Raw genomic sequence first — 20289 nt, 5'->3', positions numbered from 1 at the left:
GATACAGTGACGAGATCCCATTGTCGTGCCATTCATCCGCCTTCATCACCTCATGTTTCAGCATGATAGTGCATGGCTCCATATCACAAGGAACTGTACACAATTCCTGGAAACTGAAAATGTCCCAGTTCTTACATGGCCTGCATACTCACCAGACATGTCACCCATTGAGCATGGGATGCTCTGTATCGACGTGTATGACAACATGTTCCAGGTCCCGCCAATATCCAGCAACTTCGCACAGCCATTGAAGAGGAGTGGGACAACATTCCACAGGCCACAATCAACAGCCTGATCAACTCTATGCGAAGGAGATATGTCACGCTGCATGAGGCAAATGGCGGTCACACCAGATACTGACTGGTTTTCTGATCCACACCCCTACTTTATTTTATCTGTGACCAACATTTCCATATCTGTATTCCCAGTCATGTGAAATCCATAGATTAGGGCCTAATGAATTGAGTTCAATTGACTGATTTCCTTATATGAACTGTAACTTGATAAATCTTTGAAATTGTCGCGTGTTGCGTTTATATTTTTGTTCTGTATATTTAGTATAGTTTTATCAAACATTTACAACTTTTTTCATGTTTCACTATAAAAAAAATAATAAAATTCACAGAGTAGGATGGTTGTCCCCTTCCTCTACTGTTCAGTAGTACTTTCATGAGGGCAGTGTGTATTGTTCACTTCACAGAGAGAGTCAAAGGCTGAGTCAAGGCTGGAGTTGATAGTTGCGGGTTTACAGTCTATCCCATATCTGTGATACAGGGGGAGTCCTGAAACCATTAAATGTATCAATAGTCCACTTCTCCCAGTGTAATAAAAAATTTGCTGGAATTGTAGCCCTATTATTTTATTTAATATCTGAAATGTGGTCTCGCCTGATATAGAAGAATGGCCCCTGACAGCAAAACTGCAAAGCATGACCATTTCCACTCCCTCTCTGGTTGACTTCCCTGGTTGAACACAGAACCTGTTATTTGACCAGTCAGCTACAGCCCCTGTGATTTTGAAAACCATTCAACCAAAACTGTGATAATGGACAGGAAAGGTCCAAGAGGGGAGCACACTTCACTTTCCTGATGAGTGTGAAGGAGAAAGAGAGGCTTTGTCCCCAGAGTAACAGGGATTCCACAGGTCAAGACAAGATTATGAGGATGTTAAAACATATCACATCAGCCGTAAATGTCTGTATCAATCTGTCTTCTCCATGGACAAAGCCACCTATCCATCTTCATTGACCCGTGTTCTATCCTTCCCCTTCTAACACCCATCATATCCCTCTCTCCCTCCATTTGACAACTATCCTATTCCTCTTTCCCTCTCTCTTCTCAGATCTGACTATGACCTGGAGTATGACAGCTATCCAGATGACCTCTACAACAGGTAGACGGCTATACTGTACCTGCTCTCCCCTACAGATCTTTATTGTAAGAGATTATTGTTCTTTACTTATGGCCAAGTAATGGACAAGCTCTGTTATGATCAAGTTTTCTTGTTTAGAACTCATACTCAGCTTTTATATGTAAATACCCACTGGGCAAAAACTGGTTGAATCAATGTTGTTTCCACGTCATTTCAACCCCCAAAATCAATGTGATGACGTTGAATCAACTTGGAAAACTGATTAGATTTGCAAAAGTTATCAAAGTAATGGCATTTGATCTTTTTTTTAAAACCTAAATCCAATGACATAGTGACATTGTTTGTTGATTTCAAGTTGAATTCACATTAGTTGACAATTCAACCAAATGTAAATCAAAACTAGAAGTTGAATTGACGTCTGTGCCCAGTGGGTATGTTCTCTTGTGCTGCAAAGCCCCTTCTGAAAGTGAATGCAATTATCTAGTCTTCCCTCTCTTCCTCTTTGATTGCATGTGTCTCATGGACAGGCTTATCTCTGACTCCTGATTCGTCTAAGAGGAGGAGCTGCTTGTGAAAGTCACGCCTCTTGGATATGATACCAGAGAATATACTAGTGTTAACTCCTCTTAAATCCCCTAGCCTGGTACAACCCAAACAGCTACACAGCACAAAATACACTTGCTTTGCTTCAGTAACTCTGTCTGTTTATATTATTCCACAAGTGATAATAGTGTGACTATGGTGAAGCGCCTTAGGGAGGGAAATGCTGTAGTGTTCTGAGGGGAGTCTCAACGTGAGCCCCTTCTTAGCATTGAGGCTCCACTTGAATAGCATAATTAGCCAGGCTTTGATTGGCTGCAAGGAGTGGGCCTTCTGTGGCTGGTGCTGATGAAGGGAGCTGCAGAGAGGAGAGATAAGAGAAGGGGGAGGGGGGCGTTCGAGCAGGGAACTGGGGACACTGAGAAAGCGTCTATCTATATCAAAGAGCTGCAGATGCTTTGTTTGGAGGGACAGCATAGATAGGGGTTTATGAAATAAGATATCATGTCCACAAATACAGTGCCTTGCAAAAGTATTCATCTCCCTTGGCGTTTTTCCTATTTGGTTGCATTACAACCTGTAATCCTTGCTGAGCGGCCATTCAGGTTATGTCCATATAGGACTCGTTTTACTGTGGATATAGATACTTTTGTACCTGTTTCCTCAAGCATCTTCACAAGGTCCTTTGCTGTTGTTCTGGGATTGATTTGCACTTTTCGCACCAAAGTACGCGTCTCCTTCCTGAGCAGTATGACGGCTGAGTGGTCCCATGGTGCTTATACATGCACAAAGTAGATGTCCTAACCGACTTGCCAAAACTATAGTTTGTTAAAAAGACATTTGTGGAGTGGTTGAAATACAAGTTTTAATGACTCCAACCTAAGTGTATGTAAACTTCCGACTTTAACTGTATACACCTGTTCTGAAAGGCCCCAGAGTCTGCAACACCACTAAGCAAGGGGCACCACCAAGCAAGCGGCACCATGAAGACCAAGGAGCTCTCCAAACAGGTCAGGGACAAAGTTGTGGAGAAGTACAGATCAGGGTTGGGTTATAAAGAAATATCCCAAACTTTGAACATCCTACGGAGCACCATTAAATCCATTATAAAAAATTGGGAAGAATGTGGCAGCACAACAAACCTGCCAAGAGAGGGCCGCCCACCAAAACTCACAGACCAGGCAAAGAGGGCATTAATCAGAGAGGCAACAAAGAGACCAAAGATAACCCTGAAGGAGCTGCAAAGCTCCACAGCGAAGATTGGAGTATCTGTCCATAGGACCACTTTAAAGCCGTACACTCCACAGAGCTGGGCTTTACAGAAGACTAGCCAGAAAAAAAGCCATTGCTTAAATAAAAAAATAAGCAACCACGTTTGATGTTCACCAAAAGGGATGTGGGAGACTCCCCAAACATATGGAAGAAGGTACTCTGGTTAGATTGAAATTAGATAGAAATTGAGCTTTTTGGCCATCAAGGAAAATGCTATGTCTGGCGCAAACCCAACACCTCTCATCACCCTGAGAACACCATCCCCACAGTGAAGCATGGTGGTGGCAGCATCATGCTGTGGGGATGTTTTTCATTGGCAGGGACTGGGAAACTGGTCAGAATTGATTTTAATTTTTTGGGGATGGTGTTCTTGGGGTCATAGGCAGCATTCCTCCTCCTCCAAACACAGAGAGTTGAGTTGATGCCAAAGAGCTCGATTTTGGTCTCATCTGACCACAACACTTTCACCCAGTTCTCCTCTGAATCATTCAGATGTTCATTGGCAAACTTCAGACGGGCCTGTATATGTGCTTTCTTGAGCAGGGGGACCTTGCGGGCGCTGCAGGATTTCAGTCCTTCACGGCGTAGTGTGTTACCAATTGTTTTCTTGGTGACTATGGTCCCAGCTGCCTTGAGATCATTGACAAGATCCTCCCGTGTAGTTCTGGGCTGATTCCTCACCATTCTCATGATCATTGCAACTCCACGAGGTGAGATCTTGCATGGAGCCCCAGGCCGAGGGAGATTGACAGTTCTTTTGTGTTTCTTCCATTTGCGAATAATCGCACCAACTGTTGTCACCTTCTCACCAAGCTGCTTGGCGATGGTCTTGTAGCCCACTCCAGCCTTATATAGGTCTACAATCTTGTCCCTGACATCCTTGGAGAGCTCTTTGGTCTTGGCCATGGTGGAGAGTTTGGAATCTGATTGATTGATTGCTTCTGTGGACAGGTGTCTTTTATACAGGTAACAAGCTGAGATTAGGAGCACTCCCTTTAAGAGTGTGCTCCAAATCTCAGCTCGTTACCTGTATAAAAGACACCTGGGAGCCAGAAATCTTTCTGATTGAGAGGGGGTCAAATACTTATTTCCCTCATTAAAATGCAAATCTATTCATAAAATTTTTGACATGTGTTTTTCTGGATTTTTTGTTGTTGTTATTCTGTCTCTCACTGTTCAAATAAACCTACCATTAAAATTATAGACTGATAATTTCTTTGTCAGTGGGCAAACGTAAAAAATCAGCAGGGGATCAAATACTTTTTTCCCTCACTGTACATTTTAAGAAGTCTAATAAATCAATGTAATATACACCATCACATTAAATCCATTATTTATTTTAGTCAGGTCTAAAGAAACATTATGATATGAAGAAAATGTTCTTCAGAAGAACAGAATATGAGTTGGCCTACTGTATGTTATCTGGCTATGCGCCATGCCATAGGCTGTAGGCTTGCTCATTTAGCTGACAAGATATGCTTATAAATCCTGTGACATTATTTTATTTATTCTACGCCGTGAAGGACTGAAATCCTGCAGCGCCCGCAAGGTCCTCCTGCTCAAGAAAGCACATATACAGGCCCGTCTGAAGTTTGCCAATGAACATCTGAATGATTCAGAGGAGAACTGGGTGAAAGTGTTGTGGTCAGATGAGACCAAAATCGAGCTCTTTGGCATCAACTCAACTCTCTGTGTTTGGAGGAGGAGGAATGCTGCCTATGACCCCAAGAACACCATCCCCACCGTCAAACATGGAGGTGGAAACATTATGCTTTGGGGGTGTTTTTCTGCTAAGGGGACAAGACAACTTCACCGCATCAAAGGGACGATGGACGGGGCCATGTACCGTCAAATCTTGGGGAGAACCGCCTTCCCTCAGCCAGGGCATTGAAAATGGGTCGTGAATGGTTATTCCAGCATGACAATGACCCAAAACACACGGCCAAGGCAACAAAGGAGTGGCTCAAGAAGAAGCACATTAAGGTCCTGGAGTGGCCTAGCCAGTCTCCAGACCTCAATCCCATAGAAAATCTGTGGAGGGAGCTGAAGGTTCGAGTTGCCAAACGTCAGCCTCGAAACCTTAATGACCTCTGTGATTGCCAACAAGGGTTTTGCCACCAGGGGTCAAATACTTATTTCCCTCATTAAAATGCAAATCAATTTATAACATTTTTGACATGCGTTTTTCTGGATTTTGTTGTTATTATTCTGTATCTCACTGTTCAAATAAACCTACCATTAAAATTATAGACTGATCATGTCTTTGTCAGTGGGCAAACGTATACTGTAGATGTTCCAAAAGCGCGCATCCGTGGCTTGTATGTGTGGAGGCCTGGACATACTAAACGTGTTTATGTTAATTTAACGTACATTACCATGAGACCGGCAGTCTTTTGCATGACAATAACCGGCTGACAATGTTTCATATCCACCACAGCCCTACTCTGGCCATTTTTAAGTCACAGAGGTCGCAGCCAGTGGTCAGGAATGAGTAGATGAGGGAAGTGAGGAATGGGAGAAGATTTCCAGAAAGGAGCAGATGGGGTCGAGCGGGCAAGTTATAAGTTAACCTACTGTAACAGATATGGTGGCTTAGCAGGAATATCGGAATGCCGTGAACCAGGTTGTGAGTTCAAATCGCAGATAAGGACATGATGAACAATAATTACTGTAGAAATAAACATACACAATGTAGTCATGCATGTCAAAGTGTGTCAAATATGTAATTTGAAAACACTGTATTTCAGTGAACAGTGAGAAGTGAACCCAGGTCTACGGTGTGAAAGGCTATCACCCTATGCATCGCACCAATATGGTTAATCCGGTTCGTGGGAATTGTAATTTACAGTACATTAAAAGCACTGTGTGTATCACAATGACTGATATTTGTTTGCGGGGCATCACCTGTGAAATCTCACGTGAAAATTATAATCCACATGTGAAATATCATCACATGTGAAGTGTTCCAAAAACACATGGTTTCACATGATTTCACATGTGCAAAACGTGGAAATATCACATGTGAAATCATGGTTTTTCAGTAAGGGAATCTACAGACCAGCCAAACCAAGCTTTCAAGAATTGTAATTATCAGGGGGTCGAGAATTTTAAGCAGCTAGGCTATCTGTGGATAAAAGAGTAGTATTACTTCAACTTGGAACAAACTACCACAGCAACTCAAAGCCATTACGACCATAACGTCTTAAAAATAATGTCAAAAGCTGGCTAATGAGGGAACAGTAGAACCATTTGTAATTGCTGTATCTCTGTAATGTGTCTGTATCTATTTAACTGTATATGCATCTATGTCAAAAATAGGAACCACAATGGAAATAAGTCTCCGACTTTATAGTGCAATTGTAGTCACATTTAAACCAAATCTATGTAGGCTACTGTGTATATACAGTGGGTCCAAAATTATTGACACCCTTGATAAAGATGACAAACAATGGCTGTATAAAATAAATAATTAAAATACTGAGCTATATTGACTGCTCCAATTTCTTTGAAATTATATTGTTTTATGCTGAAACAATTGCTCAGAGAAAGATACTTTGTTTAACAAGTAATACTTTTCTCAAAAAGTTAGGGGTCAAAATGATTGACACCCCTGTTTTCAGTACATTTCAATACCTCACCTTCAGAGGATAATGGCACTGATGAGCCTTTAAAAAATATATGTTTTATGAGATTGGAGAACACATTGGGAGGGATCTTAGACCATTACTCCATACAGAATCCTTCCAGATCCTTGATATTCTTAATCTGTGCTTATTCTTAGTCTGTGCTTACGTCATAATGAGAATGTGTTCTCCAACTCATAAAACATTTTAGAAAAAGGCTCAGTGCCGTTGTCCTTGCATGGTGAGGTTTTTGAAGGTATTGAAAACAGGGGTGTCAATCATTTTGACCCCTACCTTTTTGAGAAAAAAATAATTACTTGTTCAACAAAATCTCTTTCTCTGAGCAATTCTCTTAGCATAAAATAATATAATTTCCCAATTTCTCTGAGCAATTGTAGTCGGATAACATAATAAAATGCCCCCCCTTTTTTTTTGCAGACAATATAGCTCAGTATTTGAAATATTTATTTCAAACAGTAATTTTTGCTCATCAATATAAAGGGTGTCAATCATTTCAGAGCCCACTGAAACGAACAAATAAAATCAATAAAGAACAGCAACTGCCTAGTACCAAGGGTACACAATTTAAACCTGTCAGAGTTGGGGGACCTTGGGGCTATTTTTTTCTCATTACTCCATTTTACCGTTTAAATGGCCCTTGATGTGTCCTTGCTTATTCACAGCTACAGTAGCAAGACTCATTGACAGGGTTTTTTCTGTGGATTACTGAAGGTGACACAGCTCTTACTTCTGTACACTGAAAACTCAGCAATTTCACAGATAGAGAACATGACCTGGCTGATATAATGGTATCCCTAGAAGTATTGAAATAAGGGACCATGTTTCTATGGGTATTTCCATCAATGAGGTGTGTGTGTGTGTAGAAAACTTATCGGCCTCCAATTCTTACCCCCTGAACCTAAAACACACCCATTTATTCTTGTTTTGTTCCCCCATCAGTGCAGTATATAGGAGCTGCCTCTCCTCTTACCCAGCACATCGGGCTCAGGTAACAGATCATATGATGATGCAGTGCTTCCCTGAGGGCTGCGGGTAGCAGGGCAGCAAAGTTTCTGCAGTGAAACTATCTATTGACCCATACTGTATCCACATGACCTGACATTCCCCCTGGTTGTCCGCCGCTGGTGGTGATTTCACAGATGGGTGAACACAGTCTCCCTGCATAGCTGACTGGACGCCTGGCCACCCGCCCCGCTGGTCCGGAGAAAAAACACAGCTCAGGCCGGCGGTGGAGCACTGCGAAGCAAGGGGGAAACACCACAGCTATGGAGGGAAAAGGGCTGAGGGAGAGGGGGATGACAGCATGAAAAACGAGGACCTTGCCAGCCAGCTCATGCATTGCTGATAAGCGATCCGTTCAGTCCCTTCTCCCCTCTCTCTTCTGTCTCTCTCTCATCCCTTTATCTTCCTTTACTGCCCCTCACACGGCCATCGCAACACAAGGCGAGTTAAGAAGTGTCCTTACTTCATCCTACACTGGCATAGGATTAGAGTGATTATACACTGAGTGTACAAAACATGAATGCTCTTTCCATGACAGACTTACCAGGTGAATCCAGGTGAAAGCTATGATTGCTTATTGATGTCACTTGTTAAATCCAATTCAATCAGTGTAGATGAAGAATTTTAAGCCTTGAGACAATTGAGACATGGAGTGTGTATGTGTACCATTCAGAGGGTGAATTGGCAAGACAAAATATTTAAGTGCCTTTGAACGGGGTATGGTAGTAAAAAATAAAATAATAATAATTAGTCATTTAGCAGACGCTCTTATCCAGAGCGACTTACAGGAGCAATTAGGGTTAAGCGCCTTGCTCAAGAGCACATCGACAGATTTTTCACCTAGTCGGCTCGGGGATTAGAACCAGTGACCTTTCGGTTACTGGCACAACGCTCTTAACCACTAAGCTACCTGCCGCCCCTAGCAGGTGCCAGGTGCACCGGTTTGTGTAAAGAACTGCACCGCTGCTGGGTTTTTCATGCTCAACAGTTTCACATGTGTATCAAGAATGGTCCACCACCCAAAGGACATCCAGCCAACTTAACACAACTGTGGGAAGCATTGGAGTCAACATGGGCCAGCATCCCTGTGGAACGCTTTCGAAATCATGCCCTGACGAATTGAGGCTGTTCTGAGGGCAAAAGGGGGTGTAACTCAATATTAGGAAGACGTTTCTAATGTTTTGTACACTCAGTATATGTCCTTTTACAAACAACCAACATCTGATTTAAAGTGCATCCAATAAGAGATTGGGTAATTTCTTCAAATCATTACCCAGGCATCATCTTATAGGATTGTCTTTGTATGTCTTAGTAGTAAAAAAAGAAACTGGCTTCCTCCTAAACTCACTTTGTACTGTAGCCTACATACTGTATGGAATGCTCTCCCTGAGGCATTCTCCTTGAGCTGAGCATATCAACAGTGTGTGAAAATATTTATTGGCAGTTATCTGCTCTGCTGCGGATTAAAAGCTTACAACGGTACAGTACTCTAAAAGTAACACTTTCTCGCTCTCCTTCATGGACTTTCCTTTGTTGCCAGAGTACATCTACAGTACAGTAGGTAATCAAATTCAGAAGTTCTCAGTAAAGTCAACTATCTACCTTCAGTTATTTTTCTCTTCCCTTTAGTACAGTATGACTCATACCCAATTGTGTATAATGTAGTTCCAGGATGTTCTTTTTAATTTATAAACAGTTCATATAGAACGGCAGATATTTCCTTTTCAAGTCAGATAGGAGGTTAGTGTGGTCCTCGGTAAGGAAAAGGCAACAGTAACCCATCACATGTAGGCCTACCTGTTCACTTCCTTGTGATCGCTCATCTCTGAGGAGAGCTTTTTATCCCCCTGATTGACAGCAGCAATATGGTAGAGGTTTTGGGGGGGGGGGACGAGGAGGGTATGGGCAAAAACCACAGACGGGGTAGCATCTCTGTCAAACTACACAGTCTATCTCAGAGATGACCTGAAACAGCAAGACACCCTCTATCTTCTCACACACACACACAGTTGCAGTGATCGCACTGGTATCAGAAGAGATGCCTGCACTTAGATAGATGAATGGGCTGGTTAACCTCAAAGGCTGAGAGAGAGAGAGAGAGAGAGAGAGAGAGAGAGAGAGAGAGAGAGAGAGAGAGAGAGAGAGAGAGAGAGAGAGAGAGAGAGAGAGAGAGAGAGAGAGACTTAAAAGAGTGAGAGAGAGAAAAATAGAAAAAGAGACTGAGACACTGAAAGAGCGTAAGAGAGAGAGAGAGAAGAGGAGAGAGATAGAGAGGGGACATGCTACCTCTGAGCCCAGCCCAGTGCAAATCAAAGCACCCCAGAGCTCTTTGGCCCAGAGCTATTTGGTGCACCAGGCTATGAGATTACATCAATATATCACTGTGATTATCGAATACAAAAACTCAATATGTAATTGCACCAAATGGCTTATGTATATTATAAACAAGTCCACTATTTCATGTGATTGGCATGAATAACCTTTAACTGAAAAATTGTCTGGAGGCAGGTGTTTTCAGTGCTGCCAGCCTGCCAGGGAGATTGCGTCTCCTCCTGCAGTGGACAGTATATGGAAAGCCTATGGCCAACACTCTTTTGGGAATTTAGGAAAGGTTGCTCTGACACATCAGCATATGATTGTTTTAAAGCGCATGCGTTTATGAGACTTATAACCTATAGCTGTCATTGCTTGGTCCTATCATGTGGTCAGTAAATGCTCAGGACCCTAGGACCATAAGTAAGGTTTTGTTTACTTACAAATATTATAACGTACTTACTGTATAATTACTTATTAAGTCATGTTGTTTCCCCACAGGGTGTTTGACTACCAGCGTGTCCCAGCCTCCATGATGCCAGTCCCAGTGGAGCCCAGCCCTATAAAACGTTCCCGTGTCCCCTCTTCCTCCTCCGGCCTGCACCGCTCCAGAGACAGACCTCAGGGCAAGAGGAGCGCCCCGCGCACCGGCTCTTCCAGCACCAGGGCTAAGTGTAAGGGACCCCACACACTGTAACCCGCACACACACTCACTCACAACACACTCTTTACAATGTTAACACACGCACACATGCACTCACAGACACACTCACCACACACAGACACACCCAGAAAAACAGCTCATTACAGGGTGAATGTAATCTGTGCATGTGCACTTAACGTTTTATCTTGAGTGTATGTGTATCTGCTTCTTTTCACTGACTATGTGTGTTTGTATGTGTGTGCCTATGAATCCACTTGGGAGTCTGTGTATATTGAATGCCTGAGTGTTCCTCCTAGTGTAATGCCATGTCTGCATGGGGAACGGCAGCGCTGGGAGCCCCAGGGCACAGTCAGAAGCACCAGATGGTCTCTTCATTAAAAGCCTTTCGACTGCAGGGCCCCTCTCCTCTCCTTCCACTACCCAGCCTATCAACATGCTGCAATTATACCAAGTTAATAGTGCATAACAAATAAGAATTGTTTATACTAGTTTATTACAAGCCTTAATAGTTTTTACTGCCAGCCCATCATAGGGAAATTAGATTGCCTTTGTAGCTGCAGAGGTCGAACAGCTTTTAATAGTAAAGCGTTTCAGGGTTGTTTTCTCAGAGCTGGGGTTGTGATTTGAATTTCCCATTAAAGACCATAGGCTAGTGGAGAGGAGATGTTAAGGCCCTGGGAGTGAGGGTGCTTCCAGTACACTAAGTGATGGTGGCATGCATGGTAAGACAAAGTGAGTATGTGAGTACAGGCTTCAATACTATGCACTATTACAGCCCTCTCTAGGCCAAATCCTATTTTAAGACCAGCACTCATAACTTGGACTTTCGTGCAAATCATACATCAATGTTAATGGGAGATTTATATGAAAAAAATTCTCAAAAGAGGATTATTTCTCAAATCTAGATTTCTCTCCCTCCTTTCTCCCTCCATCTCTCTCTCCCTCGCTCTCCCTCTTTCTCTCCCTCTCTCTCTCTACAGTGAAGATGGCAGAGCTGTTGGCCATAAAGAGGGAGTTGACTCTGATCAAGGTGCAGATTGATGGACTGCTGGACAGTGTGGAAAAGATGGACAGACAGATAAAGGACCACTCAGGTAGAAGGCTTGGAGCCTGGACTGGAGAGTTTCTTTTACACTATCTCATCATTGGGAGCTTAACTTACAGAATTTCCCCTGCTAACATTACATTGTTTTGTAATCCTCTTACGAGTCTATGATGATGAGAGATAACAAGTGGAGGGGGAAATTACTATTCATTGATTAAAGTAAAGAACATCTACACAACATGGCCAAAAGTATGGAATATAGTCCATAGACACCTGCTCGTCGAACATCTCATTCCAAAATCATGGGTATTATTATGGAGTTGGTCCCCCCTCTGCTGCTATAACAGCCTCCACTCTTCTGGGAAGGCTTTCCACTAGATGTTGGAACATTGCTGCGGGGACTTGCTTCCATTCAGCCACAAGAGCATTAGGGCGGTCGGGCACTGATGTTGGCCGATTAGGACTGGCTCGCAGTCGGCATTCCAATTCATCCCAAAGGTGTTCGATGGGGTTGAGGTCAGGGCTCTGTGCAGGCCAGTCAAGTTCTTCCACACCATTTCTGTATGGATTTGTCATGCTGAAGTAGGAATGGGCCTTCCCTAAACTTTTGCCACAAAGTTGGAAGCACAGAATCGTCTAGAATGTCATTGTATGCTGTAGCGTTATGATTTCCCTTTACTGGAACTAAGGGGCCTAGCCAGAATCATGAAAAACAGCCCCAGACCATTATTCCTCCTCCACCACTTTACAGTTGAGTATGCATTCGGGTAGGTAGCGTTCTCCTGGTATCCACCAAACCCAGATTCGTCCGTCGGACTGCCAGATGGTGAAGTGTGATTCATCACTCCAGACAACACGTTTCCACTGCTCCAGAGTCCAATGGCGGCGAGCTTTACACCATTCGAGCCGACACTTCGCATTGCGCATGGTGATCTTAGGCTTATGTGCGGCTGCTCGGCCATGGAAATCCATTTCATGAAGCTCCCGACAAAAAGTTATTGTGCTGATGTTGCTTCCAGAGGCAGTTTGGAACTCGGTAGTGAGTGTTGCAACCGAGGACAGACGCACTTCTGCACTCGGCGGTCCTGTTCTGTGAGCTTGTGTGGCCTACCACTTCATGGCTGAGCCGTCCGTTGTTGCTCCTAGTCGTTTCCACTTCACAATAACAGCACTTACTGTTGCCCGGGGCAACTCTAGCAGGGCAGAAATTTGACGAACTGACTTTTTGGAAAGGTGGCATCCTTTGACGGCGTCACTGAGCTCTTCAGTACGGGCCATTCTACTGCCAATGTGTGTCTATGGAGATTGCATGGCTGTGTGCTCGATTTTATACACCTGTCAGCAACTGGTGTGGCTGAAATAGCTGAATCCACTAATTTGAAGGGGTGTCCACATATTTATGGCCATGTAGTGTATTTGTCATTAGATTATTATTGGCCCATTATGACTATTTTCTATTATAATTTGGGGCATCTTGCATCAGTGAGCACTGCATCAACAGAAAATAAAAAAAAATGGGCAATGCCTTAGTGGAAAGTAACTATCGGCAGGCTTTGTTGTGGACATAACTGGGACATTGGCTACCATTTACAAAGAAAGAAGTTCAAAAACACAGTCAAAGCCATATTCTATGGACTATATTCAATGGAGAGGTACACTGAAAACAGAACACGCTCAACAATTGTGAAAATAACTGTGTGCGTGTGTCTGGTCCAGATTCACCTCCGACCGGGGAGGGCAGTGTTTCGGACTCAGTGAGCAGTCTGGACGACTCCCCTGTTAGCCTTCACCACAGACAGAGAGAGAGCCCAGAGCCAGGAGAGGCCAGCGATGATGACCACCTCCAACACAATACCAGCACCACCACAGGGTAAACACAAAACTCTTCTTCCCCCTACTGGTGATTGCGCACTCCTGCACCTCAGTAATGTTATAGTACCGTTTGGGTAGTGCTTGAATGTTTTACATTATCATAGATTTTCATTATTTGTTCTGAAAGTGCATATCTTCAACATGTTGTGGAATATAGCACTGGCTGTCACAGTTGCAATAGTTCTGGAAAAGTGTGTTTGTGTTTGTGTGTGTGTCATAGAACAAAGAGAGTAAGATATTGGGAGATGATAGTTGATTAACTATTATTCTTCAGATTTTGGGACTCGTACATACATTACATTCTGTGTGCCCACCTCTTCAAAAGAAGAGTAATTATCTACAATTACAACCAAGTGTCTCCCTACCTGGCTGACACAATAAGTGTTCTGCCTCTGTACCACTGTTCATTATCTATACCAGGCTGTGTGGGCTGAGCTTGTTCACCAGGCAGGGGAGCCATTGTTTCTCTGACAGTTGAGAGGGGAAGGGGGAGGAAGATGGAAGGAATGAATAGAGAAGAGTGTTTACCAGTCAACCACAACACAGCATCCCAAATCTGTCCTAATGCAAGGGGTAATACCACTTCCTAGGATTACCAAGGAGTGTCACTCATCCTTCCTAAACTTGGTTTAACAGATGCACAGATGGAGAACTACAGTCACAGTGAAATCTGGATATTTCATCGACCAACAAAATCAACTTAATCAAATGCCCAGTGGTGGCAATTTTGGAGATAACCGTTTTCGTGATCTGTGAATGTGATGTTTTCTAAATGACGATGAGCAAATGTAGCACAGTGTGTTTCATGTCAGCATATAAAGTCTCTCTCTCTATTGTGATTTCTCAGATAAATAACCATCACTCTGATCTGGAAGATAACATGTGAAGAGATCAGGTATGTATGGCTAATAAAGGTGATTTGTCAGGATTATAGCACAAAACATTATTGTTTGCATGGGGATGCTGTGTAATTACAGTATGTAATTACATGTTAATAAGAGTGTAAGTAAGTATTGGTTAATTCTCAACTATCATTAGCACTTTTACTCTCTCTAGACTCAATGAACCCAATGACAGCAGCACAGCGAGATGGAGAGGGATTCAAGTGAAAGGAGGAGTGATCATCTCTGATCACAGTCAACATGGACAGAATCCTCAAATATACTGTACCTTAAAAAAATTGGATCTTAAGTGAATCTTTTCGTTTGATGAATAGGAAATATTTCCCTGGTTACCCTCAGTTCCTTTCTCACAGTCAGCTTCTGTCCACCTTCGTGTCTCCAGCTCTCCTTTGCAACAGGTTCCTACTGACTTATGGACTCAACAAAACATGGCAGCTTTAAAAAAAAAAAATGGTCGTCTCTTGAAGAAGGGGACTGACAACATATGTGCTTCACGCAGACAGACAGACAGACCCACATTTACACAACTACATTCGTATTGTAATACTGCCACTTAATGTATCCAGATCACCACAGAATAGGAAAATGTAATTTATCAATTGATATAAAAAGCCATTCGAGATTGACCAGGCATAGGACTACAGTATTAGGCATCTACACTCCCTGTGTGTTCTCCTCTACTTTGCATATTTTTCTCAAGCAACTTCCCATAGCTTCCACATTAGTACTGTCAGTAGCTAGGTTTCCATCCAAATGGAACGAGATTTTTATGCGAATATTCTAAAATCTTGTTGTTAAATTCCCATGTACCAAATAAAAAATACAAGTTAAATGGGTTTCCTTCACATTTTCAACTCTACTGATGGTTTGGTCACTAAATACAGTATGTTGCGTTATAGCGAATGTGCCCACTCTGGTATTGGCACGTGCGCTCTAGCCAACAGCTCTCAGATACAGTGCGGGTATACTACACGATGAGATTATTATAGACTAAAGAGCGAGATTATTTTAATTTGTCAAATGGCAGCCAAGCATAGATCATCATGGCAGCCAAGCATAGATCATCATGTCACCAGGATAAGACTCTCCAATATTTATTGGAAAGGAGCATCATGTGTTGTCATTATCAGTAGCTAGGTTTCTATCCAATTGGCAACAGATTTTCATGCCAATATTCTAAAATCTGCATAAAAACAATGTGCGCATTTTCCCAACACAGATGTGTTTCCATCAAATTGACTTGTTGCAGATAAAATACTGTGGGTGATGAAGTAGTGCACATCAAAATTACTTCTGCGGTTAAATTTCCATGTACCGAATAAAAATACAAATGTACCGAATAAAAAATACACATTAAATGGGTTTCCTTCGCATTTTCAACTGCACTGATGGTTTTCCCACAAACTATTTGCGTCATATAGCGGTATTGGCATGTGGGCTCTAGCCAATGTATAATTTACATGATGAGATTATTATGGATTATAGAGCGAGGTTATTTTTATTTTTCAAACGGCAGCCAAGCATCGATGATCATGTCACCAGAATAAGAACCTCGATATTTATTGGAAAGGAGCATCAAGCTCATCACCTTGCACTTTCACAACCCTGTTAAAATCCTCATCATTTATTTAATCTGTAGCTAATAAACTGCATGCTTTCCTGACGAGTCGTAGTGGGAGGACCACACAACATGTCATCGTGTGACTCTAAGTTCACTTCGATGTGATGGATATTATACAGTGAGGGAAAAAAGTATTTGATCCCCTGCTGATTTTGTACGTTTGCCCACTGACAAAGAAATGATCAGTCTACAATTTTAATGGTAGGTTTATTTGAACAGTGAGAGACAGAATAACAACAACAAAATCCAGAAAAACGCATGTCAAAAATGTTATAAATTGATTTGCATTTTATTGAGGGAAATAAGTATTTGACCCCCTCTCAATCAGAAAGATTTCTGGCTCCCAGGTGTCTTTTATACAGGTAACGAGCTGAGATTAGGAGCACACTCTTAAATGGAGTGCTCCTAATCTCAGTTTGTTACATGTATAAAAGACACCTGTCCACAGAAGCAATCAATCAATCAGATTCCAAACTCTCCACCATGGCCAAGACCAAAGAGCTCTCCAAGGATGTCAGGGACAAGATTGTAGACCTACACAAGGCTGGAATGGGCTACAAGACCATCGCCAAGCAGCTTGGTGAGAAGGTGACAACAGTTGGTGCGATTATTCGCAAATGGAAGAAACACAAAAGAACTGTCAATCTCCCTCGGCCTGGGGCTCCATGCAAGGCTCTCACCTTGTGGAGTTGCAATTATCATGAGAACGGTGAGGAATCAGCCCAGAACTACACGGGAGGATCTTGTCAATGATCTCAAGGCAGCTGGGACCATAGTCACCAAGAAAACAATTGGTAACACACTACGCCGTGAAGGACAGAAATCTTGCAGCGCCCACAAGGTCCCCCTGCTCAAGAGAGCACATATACAGGCCCGTCTGAAGTTTGCCAATGAACATCTGAATGATTCAGAGGAGAACTGGGTGAAAGTGTTGTGGTCAGATGAGACCAAAATCGAGCTCTTTGGCATCAACTCAACTCGCCGTGTTTGGAGGAGGAGGAATGCTGCCTATGACCCCAAGAACACCATCCCCACCGTCAAACATGGAGGCGGAAACATTATGCTTTGGGGGTGTTTTTCTGCTAAGGGGACAGGACAACTTCACCACATCAAAGGGACGATGGACGGGGCCATGTACCGTCAAATCTTGGATGAGAACCTCCTTCCCTCAGCCAGGGCATTGAAAATGGGTCGTGGATGGGTATTCCAGCATGACAATGACCCAAAACACACGGCCAAGGCAACAAAGGAGTGGCTCAAGAAGAAGCACATTAAGGTCCTGGAGTGGCCTAGCCAGTCTCCAGACCTTAATCCCATAGAAAATCTGTGGAGGGAGCTGAAGGTTCGAGTTGCCAAACGTCAGCCTCGAAACCTTAATGACTTGGAGAAGATCTGCAAAGAGGAGTGGGACAAAATCCCTCCTGAGATGTGTGCAAACCTGGTGGCCAACTACAAGAAACGTCTGACCTCTGTGATTGCCAACAAGGGTTTTGTCACCAAGTACTAAGTTATGTTTTGCAGAGGGGTCAAATACTTATTTCCCTCATTAAAATACAAATCAATTGATAACATTTTTTTGACATGCGTTTTTCTGGATTTTTTTTGTTGTTATTCTGTCTCTCACTGTTCAAATAAACCTACCATTAAAATTATACTGATCATGTCTTTGTCAGTGGGCAAACGTACAAAATCAGCAGGGGATCAAATACTTTTTTCCCTCACTGTATCAATACTTGCGCATAAATGCGTTTCCACCAACATTTCTTGCATAATTAATTTTACCGACACAAAAAAGATCCCACCTTGTCTAGCGTAGTTCGTTTTGTAGACATTTGGAAAGTTTACCAAATATTGTTCTGTTTTCACTAGGCCTGTCATGCCATTTTTTATCAGACATACTTTACTTGCATGAAAAGGTTGGATGGAAACCTTATTGACTTGAGGAGGAATTTGTTGATTGCGTTATTTTGGGGACAATTTCGGCTGGTATCAAACTATTTTCTTTACCCCAGGAAAAGGATTATTCATTGTAAATAGTCATAAGAATTGTCATTGAAAAATGCAACTGGGTTGTTCCACGAAATGAGTGCCTTTTGCATCCTTTGACATTTTAAGTAGAAATTGTGCACAAATATTGCATTTTAAAAGCCTGTTAAATGAAGTGCCATTTAATATAGACCACATGGGAAATTCAACACATTAGATTTTTAATATGAATAAAGACTTGCTAAAGTGCCAAAATTCAGCATTTTGACATGTCCCTCTGTGCATCCTCTGTGACCTCTAGGAAGATGTTAAGCCTCTTCTTAACCCCAAGATTTCTCCAGGTTTTCACCATCATTGTAAAGCCCTAGTTATTTTGTTGCTTTGACAAAGTCATCTCTGAAGATTATTTATTTATTTAATGTTATTAGTGATACATTTTAAGGTAAAGAAAAACCTTGACATTCATTTCAAGGTCAACCCTGTTATGTAAACTCAACTCTCTTTTAATATGTTCAAACTGTTCCTTTAAAAAAAAATTTTTTCAAAAGAGACATTGAACATCGAATAGTCAAATCATATTGTAAAAGCAGGTGAGCTGGTTCTACTATTTTTTTCTCCATTTTTTGTGTGTTTTGTGGTGAAAAACTGAGTGGGTCAAGCATAACATGATACCCATAGACAGGCTAGAAATATTTTAACAATTTCAATGTTTTTAGTGAAGCTTGCATTCAATTGCCTCTCATTGTTGCACACAACAAGCTTCCATTCCCCCTGTCACAAGGGGATTCATGGCTGATTTAAGTCCTCAACACTGTTACTTTATTTGGAACTTAATAGGCATGTACTTACTATAGTCATTTTTTTTTATTTAACCTCTTGAGATGGGAACATTTAGTTTTTTAGTAAGTTGAACATGTGCTCATTGTGACCGAATGTTAAAATTAGGTGAAATAAAACGTTTTTTTCCCCCACCAAGATACACTACTCAAAAGGCACCTAATTGGTGGAACGACCTTACTGTATAACGTTGTACTATATTTTAAACCATGGCTATTTGAAAACAACTGTTAAAGTATATTTCACTTTCTGTATGACCAGCAAGAAAATGAATCCAGACTATTTAAGTTCAAGATGTGATGGTTTTTCTTAAATTCCCAGTATATGATTATATGAAGCATTTGCTTTTACTTCGCATTATTATATATGGTTAATGAAGTCTCGTGTTTTTTTGTGTTTATAAAATACTGAATATAAACTATACATTGTGACAGTAGTAAAGGTATGACTACTTTCGTATAAATGAGTAGGCCTATTTATTTGACGATACATTTGAGTTGCCTAGGCTTAGAAATGTGGTGGCTTATTGATAGGCAGTTTTCTCTGTACTCAGCTCAATAATTTACCTGACTTGTTAACAATTAGCCCTGTAGTTAGAATATTATTTTCTTATTTTTATCTGTAGACTGTTCCTATTTGATTGTCTATTGCATATTGTCTTGTTGTGGGCAATTAAGTCGGCCAGGCAACCACAACAAACATTGTATCAACCATGTGGCCAAACTGTGTCAATGTTGACAAGATAGGCATAGATCAAGGGCTCTAGTCAATCCGTATCGTTTAGGACATTTAAAGTAATTTCCTATTGAGCCGACATCTGCAGCGTTTACGGTGAATGCAGTCTCCGCTAACGAGGGGACATTGCCTTTATTACATTTCAATCACGCTGTAACGATGAATTTCCACGATACAGATTGAATAGAGCCCCTAGTTTATTTTCGAAATAGGTCTGGTCAACCTTTGGCACCTGACATTTGTTTGCGCACAGTGGTGTAAAGTAGGCAACTTAAGTAAAAATAATTTTAAGTAGCCTACTACTTAAGTAGTTTTTTGAGGTATCTGTGCTTTACTTTACTATTTATATTTTTGAGAACGTTTACTTTTACTCCACTACATTCCTAAAGAAAATAATGTACTTTTTACCCCATACATTTTGAATGCTTAGCAGAACAGGAAAATGGTCAAATTCACGCACCTTATCAAGAGAACATCCCTAGTCA

At 41.8% G+C, this 20289-nt stretch overlaps 1 protein-coding gene across 2 annotated transcripts in view; it reads left to right on the top strand.

The window, feature by feature from the left end:
- LOC121531304 (RNA-binding Raly-like protein) overlaps positions 1-15431 on the top strand; it is a 49648-nt gene extending 34217 nt beyond the window's left edge. Inside the window, exons 3-8 of one of the 2 annotated variants that reach the window (XM_041836540.2) lie at positions 1342-1392; positions 10644-10816; positions 11787-11900; positions 13568-13721; positions 14571-14618; positions 14780-15431. In XM_041836540.2, the coding sequence (XP_041692474.1) occupies positions 1342-1392; positions 10644-10816; positions 11787-11900; positions 13568-13721; positions 14571-14574 (496 nt within the window). In that variant the 3' untranslated portion in view covers positions 14575-14618; positions 14780-15431. The remainder of the gene's footprint in view (positions 1-1341; positions 1393-10643; positions 10817-11786; positions 11901-13567; positions 13722-14570; positions 14619-14779) is intronic. The other variant, XM_041836541.2, reaches the window with a different exon arrangement.
- Positions 15432-20289: the final 4858 nt, after the last annotated feature.

The sequence above is a fragment of the Coregonus clupeaformis genome, chromosome 19 (assembly GCF_020615455.1).
Source record: "Coregonus clupeaformis isolate EN_2021a chromosome 19, ASM2061545v1, whole genome shotgun sequence".
Classification (NCBI taxonomy): Eukaryota; Metazoa; Chordata; class Actinopteri; order Salmoniformes; family Salmonidae; genus Coregonus; species Coregonus clupeaformis.
Note: the sequence above shows the minus strand (reverse complement) of the source record. Positions and strands in the feature narration are given on the sequence as shown.